We start from the raw sequence: 11974 nt of genomic DNA, 5'->3' as shown, positions 1-11974 counted from the left end.
CCTCCCCTCCCCTCCCCTCCCCTCCCCTCCCCTCCCCTCCTCTGCCCTCCCCTGCCCTCCCCAACCCTCCCATCCCCTCTCTTCTTCTGTCCTCTCCTCTCCTCCCCTCCCCTCAAAACAACACAAGGAACAGAGGAAGTGCTTGCTCAGACAGCATCCTCAAGTGCTTCAATATGGGAAAGCAGCAGAAGAGAGAAGCCCTAAGGTGGCCACAGAGGAAGGAGTTGAAGGCCCAAAGCCTGTGTCACTCAGCAGCTCTCTAGCCATTGATTTCCTTCCTTGTTCTCCTTTGTTTTCACCTGAGTCACTCAGTCAGAGACCAACTGTCAACCCCTCTAGACTACACTTACATAGGCCTCTTGAAAGCAATATACAATAGGTTTTTAAAGACTGTTCAGCATGGAAATCTTTGTATTTTAATTAGAACTGAGTCAGTACTGTTAGTATTATCGTTTTACGTTTAGTGCAGTGATTATTTGGGATTGTGTTTACAATTGGGTCAGGCAATGATTCTTTTTCATTTTTTGCCTTTTTAAACCTTCATTAGTTAATTCTTTCATCCCTCTCAACTATTAGCTTCTTGGTTAATTGAGTCACTTTCCCACGGGTTATAACTTGATTTATGATTTATAAAAGTCTGATATTAAGTTTTAGCATTGTGCTGGCTAGTTTTTGTTAACTTGACAGAAATCTAGCCATATTTGGGAAGAAGGAATCTCAGTTGGGGATTTGCCACTATCAGGTTTCGGGCATCTTTGGGGGTATTTTCCTACCTGGAGGGCTCAGGCCCTGTGAAGAGTGCCTTCCCTAGACAGGTGGGCCTGCCTGGGTAAGAAAGCCATGGTGAGTGAGCTAGTAAGTAGTGCTCACCTGTGGTTTCTGTTCCTGCCTCAGGGTTCCTGCCTTAACCTCCCTCAGGGGTGGACAGTAACCTGTAAGCCAAATAAATGCTATTCTCCCCTGAGTTGTTTTTGGTTAGTTGTTATGGTTATCACAGCAGCAGAGAAGCAACTGAGACAACCACTTAGATAATCTGAGAACTCTAGAACCTTTTAATATGATATTATTCATAACCTCTCCATTCTCTTTTTTGATATTATGTATTTTAATTCTAGGTATAGAGGCATTCCTTATTTTGCATTGTGCTTATATGGACGAAGATCAGTTATTGTGATCTCGTTAAATAACTAGCTTTATTAACAGTTTCACATGGAGTTATAGAATGCTAGCTGAATAACAGAATGAAGTGCAAGCTTTACGGCTAGGTGTTCGTCATAGACATCATTGGATAGGTAACAGTTGGGAATCACATAGTAGGTGATCAATCACATCACTGTTTCAGCCACTGGTCATTGTCACAATTGTTTACTCACAAACAATAAAGAATATGATGTTGCTATGAGCTTCTGCGTAACTGATTGGTATGACATGAGTTAACCAAAATAGTGAATTGACAGACAAAGGTGAACATTCAGGGCCTAATTGTAATGGTGGCATGTAGCTGTAATCCCAGCACAGAAGGCACATGTTCAAGACCAGCCTGTAGTACATAGTGAATTCTTGACCAGCTTGGATTACACAGTGAGACTCTATTTCACTCCCCACCCCCATTCTACCTCAGAACAAGGCATGATGTCTTATGCCTGTAATCTCAACGTTAAGGAGAATGGGGCAGGATTGCTGTGAGCTAGCTTGAGCTACAGGATGAGACTTTGTCTCAGAATCTTAAACCAAACCAAACCAACCAAACCAAACCAAACCAAATCAAACCAAACCAAACCAAACCAAACCAAACCAAACCAAACCAAACCAAACCTAATGTAACCAAACCAAACCAAACCAAACCAAACCAAACAAAACCTAACCAAACCTAACCTAACCTAACCAAACCTAACCAAACCTAACCAAACCTAACCTAACCTAACCAAACCAAACCAAACCAAACCAAACCAAACCAAACTAAACAAGAACAATCATCAAAAACCTCCCAACCCGCACCAACCCCATTAAAAACAAAAGAAATTCTTGCATATTGTTTACTGCATCAACACAAAGAGGGTTGAATACCAGGATCCAGACCCAGAATTTGCCAAGACATTGGAAAGATGCTTGCCTATAACTCATGCAACGAAGACGAAACAGGGCAGTTGCAGTTTAAGCTTCTTAATATGCTTTTTTAAACCTAAAATAGACTCTAATTCTAAATATTTTGATGCTTAAAATTGTGCATTCAATCAATATCAGGTTTATCGTCTATCCTTTCCTTACATGTTTGTAACAGTGAGAGAAAACTTCATGTTTTGACAAAGATTTTAAATGTCACGAAGTATTCAAACTTTTCTCATTGATATTGAATTGGTTTTTTGTTTGTTTATATTTTATTTTGTTTTTTAACTAGTTTCAGTCTGTATATTTTTTAGGATACCAGGCTACTGTGCAGAACATGGGTTGCCTGTACTTTAAATCCCACTGGTTTTGTTTTGAATAGTTTAAATCTCACATTTGCCTTCTCTGCCGCCGCTCATTTTCTTCTGTACAGAATGTATGGCCAAATGGGGATCATCTTTCTGTTTCCCAATTATTCCCATTAGCAGTTCTTTTACTTTGAGTCTAACCCTTGACAAATCCTTAATAAATGTCTTTGTGGGTCTGGTGTGATGGCTCAGCCTCTGAGGGTACTTGCTACCAAGTCTGTTGAGTAGGTTTGAGTCCCCAAACCTACCCAGTGAAAAGAAAGAACTGACTTCCACACGTCGTGTTCTGACCTACACATACATAACACATCCCACACCACACACACACACACACAAACACACACATACACACACACAAATTAAAAAGTATTTTAAATGGTGTCTGTCATTTGGGTCTATTTTGTACTTTTTCTTATACTTACATGTGAGTCATTTTACTCAAATTGTAGAAAGAATGTGGTTCCAGCCGCTGCAGAGTTGCATCTATAGATAAATAGCTGAACATTTAAAAAAAAAAATAAGGCAAAGTAGAAAGTTAGCGATGAACTCCAAATGGTCTCTTTTCTGTCACCATACTGATAGACTAGGCTGGCTGGCCAGCTATTTCCAAACATCTGTCCATCTGTCTATTTCCATTTCCAGAGTTCTGGGATTTATATGTGTGCCACCACTTATGCACTTATGGCTTTAAAGCAATATATATATATTCTTTATTGTGGCCTTTTCAAATAATAGACCATACACAAACTTCCTAACTATATATTTTTTTCAGATCTCAGTGTGCCTAGAGTTCCCCAATCTTTGTTCTATTTCTCTACAGGACTCATATGTCTCTTTCTTCAGAGACTTCCTACCAGATTCTGGAAAAGGTTAAAATTCCCATGGTACAAATTTAAAGCACCATGAATGTTTCTTTTATGGATAATCACAGTGCACCTTTCTCACTCTTTGGTTTGCATTTGATTTACACCATGTCATTAGACTGTAAGTTATTTATTGTGGAGTGTTGTGTCTACTTTGGACCATTGAATCATGCAAGCCTTGTATAGTTCTGTGCATTAAGCTGACTCAGGAAATCCGTGCTTAGCGAATACATAAATGAATAGAGTAGATGTATCACTCAAAATAGCAAAACCAGAGCGCATCAGAAAAGAACATTGGAATAAATAAGAAGCATTTTTAATAGAGGGCTGAATAGCATGGGAATAAGATGTAATATACAAAAAGTTGATGAGAAACATCACATTTCCCTAGTGGAACATTCCAGAAGGTGTTGACAGTCATGATGATGAAATATTCTGAAAATATCTCTTACATTCTAAGACACTGGGCCTTTGCTGGACTTCACAGTCAAAGTTAACAATACATCCCGAGTCATTTAAGCCTGCTAGCCTTCTGTGTTCTTAGCCTGTTTGTTTAACCTGCTTTTAAGAGGACAATGCAACAGCCAACCTCACTTGCCTTGGATTTCCCATGTAATCAGCCTTTACAACCTAAGCTAATGGTTAGCTGTCACCTTAAATTATGTACTCTTTCATGCCCATGTCCCTTAACAATGCATGTGTATCATTTGTTGAGAGCAGCAAACACAGAAGTTAAAAGCAACTTTCTAAAATCTACCAGAAAGGTTGAAAGCATCTATTTATGAGTCTTGGTTGATAAACAGTACTTGTTATCTGGCTCAGTTGGGAACTGTTGGAGCCAGGGACACGATACCTTGTAAAACTCTGCTAAAGATTTTTGTAAAATCTCCCATTCCTTTCTCGTGTGATGCTTTCTGTGCTTTCAATAAAGACAGAGTGAAGCCTTTTGTGAGGAATAGACACACAATCTACAAACATACACACACACACACACCACAGAGGGAGAGAGGAAAGAAGAGAGAGAGAGAGAACGAAAGAGAGAGAGAGAAAGATGATAGGGATGGGGGGGACAGGGATAGGGACAGGGCAGGGACAGTGGGACAGGGAGAGGCACAGGGACAGGGAGGATGGGGGAAAGGGGACATGGGGACAGGGGACAGGGACAGGGGACAGGGACAAAGGACAGGGGAGATGAGGGACAGGGACAGAGACAGAGACAGATTCTCCAGATAGTTCAGACAGTGCTCAGGGAGATACAGATTAAGACTCATACAGCAGATAGACAGAGGACAGAAAACACAGGAGAATGAAGTAGACACTTCAAATCTCGACTCTTAGTGACATGGCTCCAAGGGGATGTGCTTTTGTTTCTTTCTTTAATGCGACACAATACATTATTGGTAACCCAGAGTTTTAATCACTGATGCATTTAAACCATGCAGACCACATTCTCTCTTAAGTCCTGTCTTCTTGATTTTAAATCAAACAGAAAAGTCAAAATTTCTCTTGAAATTATTAAGCAAAATATCTTTCAAAGTTTTAGGTATAAAAGACGGAAGAGGAGAGATGTCTCTTTACAGGAGCAGTTGTGAATCTGTATGTGAACGACCTTGGTTCAGATGGTTTTATTAGAGGCTTTCTCGAAATGAGAACAATACACACAGATTCAATGACCTTCATCTACTGAGAGGCATGTCTATGCCATCTGGGAAAACAAATGGTTTACAAAGCACTAAAAGAGATTCCCACCCCTGAACATACATGAACAACCTGGACACATACATGTTCAAGACCCATCTTAGGATCATTGATTCACGGTTATGAGGGCCAAGCACTCATATTTTTCAAAAGCTTCCTTGGTGATTATAACTGAATGACATTCTTCATAAGAGGAGCTGTAATTGTTAGACTCTGGGTATCCTTTTTGGCAGGGTTGTTTGTTACTATTCTGGTGCTCCTGTAGTATTTATTCTATAAACAAACAGCCTTTGATTTATCGGGTTTTCCAACCATTTGTCCTTTTTGGCTAAGCAACAATATGTAAATTGTTTTGATCCAAACACCATCTCAGAACACATTTCATAGGATCAGTTTACTGTTTGGGGACCTTACAGAATTTGTCATGGATGGAAGTGGAGCAAGATTCATGCCAAAGGCCGACAGCTTCCTTCCCTATGTTTATCTCACAGCCTTTGTCCCACACTCCCTACTGAATTCTCAGAGATGATGTTCGTTCTGCCACCTCACTGAGCTGAAGTTCTGCTTTCACTAGCCTCAGGACTTGTTATGGCTTAAATTATGTACTCTTCCATGCCTCACTCAAGGATAACACATGTGTGTCATTTGCTGAAAGTATCAAATACAGAGGTTGAAAGCAACTTCCTAAAACCTACTATAAAAGTTAAAAGCATCTATTTATGCATACTGGTCAATAAACAATGATTTTCGTAGAACTGTTTGTCATCTGGCTCAGCTGGGATTAACCGGTTGGTGATTCAATCCTTGCCAAACTCTGGTAAAGATTTCTGTAAAGTATTCCATGTCTTTCCTGTGTGATGATTTCTATGCTGTTTAATAAATGCAGAGCAAAGCACTTTGTGGGAGGAGAGAGACACATAACGGCCATATAACAGAACACACACACACACACGGGGGGGGGGTGGAGAGAGAGAGAGAGAGAGAGAGACAGAGACAGAGACACAGAGACACAGAGACACACACACAGAGACACAGACAGACAGACAGACTGACTGACTGACTCACAAGATAGCCTCCAAGCAGTCACAGATGCAGACTCAAACAACATATACACAGAGGCTGGAAGACACAGGGAGCATGAAGTAGAGAATTGAAATCTGGACTTGCTCTTGGTGAAATGGGCTAAGGAGGACATGTTTTCAATTTCTTTACTTAATGGGACACCAACATATCATCAGGACTCAGAGTCAACTACTAATGAGTACACATACACAGGCAATGGTCGCTGGCTTAACAGGCAAGTGCCTCTTTTCATCTGTCTGCATACTGCGTTTCCATTTTTAAGGCTTAGAATTGGTTTAAACTTGTTTTTAAGAGAGGAAACTCTGAAATGATTTGGCTTCGTTTGGGACGAAATGTCAAATGTTTGCACTGCATTACTGGAGAAAGTGAATCCATAAAAATCTAGGATGGCTGGGTAAGGAATAGACACATAACTGTCTGCGGATTCTTAGCACATCCTACGCTATGCTAAAACACACAAAAAATGGGGAGCTTGACATGGCCACACAAATTTAAACCTGCATGAGATTTAAAGGGTCCTGTAAGGATCAGAAAGTTAATATATAACTAAGCAGGCAAGTACTATATAAATAAAATTCACAAATACTTAAAAATGCAGATGCTATTGACTTAGGCAAGGGCAGTATCAATTGCTTTTCTTGACAGAACACACTGAGATAGAAGTGCATCACTATTGCAAAGTTCTCTGTATGTTCAAATGTTTACTTACATCCTGGAAATATTGGGCAGACTAGAAAACGCAAGACTGGGAATGGTCTTCAGATGAGTCTCGATGAGCTTCCTAAGGAAATGACAGTCACACGGTTAGAGTTCTCATCATTGGTCTTTTAAAATTACTCACTTCAGTGTCAATGAACACCTTATCAGAAGCATAGTGACCTTTCAGAGCACAGTCAATGACACCATCATGATTTCTCCCCCAGTGACATAAGAATTGGGAATGTGATTCGGATGTAGAAAACAAATCCTCATACCTCATCTCTGGATTGGCAGTAGAGTGATATACTTTGTCCAACATCTTACTTCATTTGCTCACTGAAAAGGCACATAGTGTGTCCCTAGGGCATATTCATGAGAAGGCCAGGTCTACAGCAGTATGGAAGTAAGTGCTTTCTCAGAGCTGTAAGCCATCTTTGTTGGGCCTGAAAATTGAAGGTATGGCACTCCCCAACTTTCCTTTCTGGGACTCCTCATAAATAAGAAAGCATCTTCAAATATTCCAGTATGATTCTTTACCTAGAATCCAGTTATCTAGCCTTCCATTTTTGACTTCCTCTCTTTATATAGTGATAACTTGAACAGAATCCTACATAGAAAAAGTATGCCCAATGTCTCCACCCACTTTGCAAAAGGACAATGGTGTGTCCCATTAATAATCTTTATCTGTGTTTGGTTTTGCACCTTGAATCTTGGAATTCACACACCGGGCAGTGGTGACGCACACCTTTAATCCCAGCACTTGGGAGGCAGAGGCTGGCAGATTTCTGAGTTCAAGGCCAGCCTGGTCTACAGAATGAGTTCCAGGCCAGAGATATACAGAGAAATCCTGTCTTGAAAAACCAAAAAAGAAAAAAAAAAGGAAATCATACATCAGTTACTTATTACCTTACATATAAATGATAGATTAATATAATTGCTAGGTTATTTCTCTATGATCTTTATTTCTTTGCTCTTTTCTTCTCCTCCTTTTTCTCCTCTTCTGTCTCTTCCTTTTCTTCTTTTTTCTCCTCCTCTTTCTTTTTTTCTATCTAGGCTTTCATTGGACTGTTTCTTTTGGCAGTACTTGAAAAATATTGGTAACATGCTTAATCAAAACACCCACAGGCCAAGTTTGTAAAAGGACTACAAATTTTTGTTAAATAGAGGGTAGGTAAATGAAAGAGGTAGATTTTTAACCCCTTCTCAACCTCTGAGTATTTGACCATGAAGTCCAATGTTGCCTTAATACTGGGAGATTCATTGTTTGAGTGGCTACCTTAATTTAGCTGTGTGGTGTTTTTATTTGTGTGTTCCTTACAACAACGTGATCTTTATTATTAAGGAAAAAAAGGAAAATAAATTCAGATCCCATAAATTCACTTTACTTGAAGTTACATCCCCTTCACTGGGCTGATTAAAAGCTTATTGATGCAGATCCAGGATTCTGGAGTTAAAACGATAAGAGAACAACTTGTTCTATTAAAATCTCTGTGCAAAAATGAGGCCATGCAGAAAGAAAACAAGGGATAATGTGTGCACCTGTTGGGAATTATGAAAAGAGATTGAGTTTCGTGAATGCAAAGGTGGTCTTCTAGAGCGTGCAGGTAGTATGGACCTAAACTGCATCTTTCACTGACTATAAATTAGGACATTTGGCCTTAATTTATTCAAAGGAGAGAAACAGATCAGGTTTGGTGGTATACACTTATGATTCTGGTACTCGGGAAGTTGGGGGCAGGACAGTTGTGAGTCTCAGCCTAGCCTGGGTTACATAGTGAGATCTGTCTCAAAATAAGATTTTTTTAAAAAAAGTAAATAATATATGTCAAATTAAATAGGAAGTTAGAGTAAAATTGAAATGGCTTCTAGCAGATGAGGAACAGAAATAGCATGTACACAAAATTTAATATAATTTCATTTAAAACTCAAATAGTATTTATACACTTTCCTGGAGGGAGGAAGAGAGGAAGGGTGGGAAAAAGGGAGGGAGAGGGAGAGGAAAAGAGAGAGAGAGAGAAGGGGAGACAGAGAGAGAGAGAGAGAGACAGAGACAGAGACAGAGACAGAGACACAGAGACAGAGAGAATTATATGTACTTGACTATAAGTTTATGTGCACTATGTGTATGCAGGAACCTGTTGAAGACTGAAGAGTGTATTAGATCCCCTGGAACTAGAGTTACAGATGGTTATGTGGGTGTTGGGAACTGAACCTGTGTCCTTTTCAAGAGCAGCCAATGCTCTTAACTGCTGATCCATCTCTCCAGACACATAATTCCTGTTTCTTAGAGTCTTTCTGTTTTCAAACACAAAACCTTATATGCACCTTGAATCTGAACAGGTTATTCTTTCTTTGTATGTCTGTCTGTCTGCCTCCAGCTGTTTCTGCCTAACTCTCTCTTTTACTCACACCCATCATTGTATACACAGACCAAGACAAATTACAGACTTAAGAGCAGCTGTCTTAGTAATCATAAAATATGTCCAATAAATCTTCAAGGAGAATGAAGAGAGGGGTGCCAGCCATCTTAGCATAAGATGAAAATAAATAGCCTACTTGCTGGGTGAATTTAGTGCAGTGATGATCATAACATAGACTGATTTCAATAACAAGTGAAGTGTCAGAATGAGAAATGATCACAGACAGTGGAATTCAATCGCAATCTAACTTACAAGTTTTTTTGTTTTTGTTTTTTTGGCTGTGTACATTCATAATCACATGTAGGCAAAATACAAAAGCACCTCTGCAGCTCAGGTTTGGATTCATTTAGTCTTAGTGTAAATGGTCTTGGTTACTCTAAAACTCACCCCATGTTTGCATACCCTCTGTTCTCTTGTCTAATTTGAAAAATGTGCTTAGTCTGACAAACTCCAATAAATGCTTTGAGAGGAGTGCTTCCTAATGTGTAGGTAGGCATTTGTATCTCTTAAAACAATGTCGAAAAAATGTCCATACAGATCTCATATTAGGGTTTTTCTCTTAATGAGTCAAGCCCAGAGACAAAGGTGTCCCCTGTCCTAAGTTACTGGGCTGTCCTAAGTTGTTCCATACTGTGGGACAGTTGTTCTGGGCTGTGCCCTGGCCCCACTTTGTAAATACAGGGGTAAGGTGACTGTGCATCCTGACTGTGCAAATAAACAGTCGCTACTGTCCAGAATGAATCATGAGGCAGAGGCTGCTAACTTATTCACACAAGTTTAAAAAAAAATTACCCCTTTTTACATGTAGAAGTATACTGGCAACACATATCAGAAAAGCCAGGTCCATGAACTTACTGAATACACCAAATATAATCTCTCACTTAGGACTATAAAAGGGGTACTCTGAGACTGAGTCATAGGGAACACCGACTTGTCACCTAGTTCCTTGTGAGCCTTATCCAGGACAGTGGCCATGATAACAGATTGCTGCCTTCCATCTCCTGGCTCCAGCTTGAGGGCAGTTTGTTCTGCCTTCACATAATGCCCCATTCCAGGACAAGGGTTGAAAAGAACCAGAGTCATTGCTGTCTTCACAAAACAAATTACCCTCATAAAGTAGGGAAGTTATCTACCACAGTGACACTCACTCCAGAGAAGGACTAATCACCTTCTGGGAACCCGATCGAGTCCCCCTAAGAATAAGGAGTACTTCATCTCATCTTGCAGAACCAATGTCTTCATGAGGTTCATGTTGGTGTCTCAAAAATGGGTTTGGGGTTTGTGGAGCCACTTTATAGGTTCCCTTTTCCCATGTAGCTACATTGACTAAATCTTTTTTCTCCATTACTATTCTTGACTACTTGCTGTGCTGGGGATAGCTGGCCAAGCCTAGCTTATTGGAACTCCCAGAGGCAAGGCTTTTGATCCACTGATCCAATAACATTTGGAGTTTGAACTTTGGTCACAGCCTTTTGGTCTCAAATATTTGAAGTGACCAGAACTACAAATATGTTGTATCTCGAGGCTCAAAATGTACATCAAAAGCTTTAAAATCTCTTGTCTTACATTCAGTGAATCTTCCTGGTCTTCCTGGGGACACTAATTCAAAGCCATCTGAACCTGAGAGTCTTGAATCAATAATTCCTAATGGGCACAAAAGCCTTTTTACTTTTGTATTTCTGAGTTTTAACTGATATGTGGTGGTGGTGGTGGGGCAAGGTTTATATCTCAAATATCTGCATCTTGTAGATAAAATGCAGAAACAGAAATAAATGGAAAATGACATGGATTGATCTGTATATTTTGCAGAATAGGCTACAGTTTTAAATGGTCCTTTCGTTTTTGTACCAGCTTTAGGGGGAGGAAATCTAGCTTTGCTAGTAGAGGCAGCTGACTTGTCTCTATGTTCCAAATAAGAAAGATCTATGCAGTTAGATTATTCATAGTAACCTTGTACCTGAGCATATTTCACTGAAATGTCCTTAGCATATGAGTAAAATCAATATTTTAACATCTTGTTACTTACAGAAGATAGGTGTTTGGAAGTAAGTTTGGGATCACACACACACACACACACACACACACACACACTCACACACGAGATTATTGCCCCAACTGAAGTGTCTTCACGACGCAAAACTACTTTTGATCAAGAGGGTATACTGCTCACAAAAGAGCAAGCACACAGGAAGTAGATTTTATTTTTAATGAAGGTGATGACTGTGTCTTTTCCATATTTGGCTGCCATCTTGACCTCACATTCTTCTGAGATTGGTCAGTTTTAAAAGAATTAGTGCAAAGAAATGAAGGGTAAAGGGGCTAATCACTTTAAGCCTAGCTCAGAGCAGGGCCTGTAGAAACACAGGTTTTGCAGGGGTGGGGAGATGCCGGGAGGAGCATGAAACATCTGCATAAAAGTCTTATAAATTGGGGGAGAGAAAAACAAAAAAGATTTGAATTCCTTGTTATGATGGTTTGAATAATAAAGGCCCCACATGCCACGAGTTTGAATGATTGGTTCCCAGGCTGCTGTCACTGTTTCTGATGGATCAGGAAGTGTGGTCACATTGGAGGAGGTGTGTCACAGGAAGCAGGCTTTCAGGTTTCAAAAGATTTGGACCATTCCCAGTTCTCTCTCTCTCTCTCTCTCTCTCTCTCTCTCTCTCTCTCTCTCTCCCCCCCTCTGTCTCTCTCTCCCTCTGTCTCTCTCTCTCTGTCTCTCTCTCTCTCTCTCTCT

At 40.0% G+C, this 11974-nt stretch overlaps 1 protein-coding gene across 2 annotated transcripts in view; it reads right to left on the bottom strand.

Moving 5' to 3' along the window:
* Positions 1-11974, bottom strand: part of Tshr (thyroid stimulating hormone receptor) — a 114179-nt gene that overhangs the window by 40516 nt on the left and 61689 nt on the right. For both annotated transcript variants that reach the window (XM_028777319.1, XM_028777318.1), the window contains exons 2-3: positions 6828-6899; positions 2897-2971 (exon numbers count right to left, since the gene is read on the bottom strand). In XM_028777319.1, the coding sequence (XP_028633152.1) occupies positions 2897-2971; positions 6828-6899 (147 nt within the window). The remainder of the gene's footprint in view (positions 1-2896; positions 2972-6827; positions 6900-11974) is intronic.

The sequence above is a fragment of the Grammomys surdaster genome, unplaced genomic scaffold (genome assembly GCF_004785775.1).
Source record: "Grammomys surdaster isolate TR1022 unplaced genomic scaffold, NIH_TR_1.0 279, whole genome shotgun sequence".
Taxonomy (NCBI): Eukaryota; Metazoa; Chordata; class Mammalia; order Rodentia; family Muridae; genus Grammomys; species Grammomys surdaster.
This window is presented reverse-complemented; position numbering and strand designations above follow the sequence as displayed.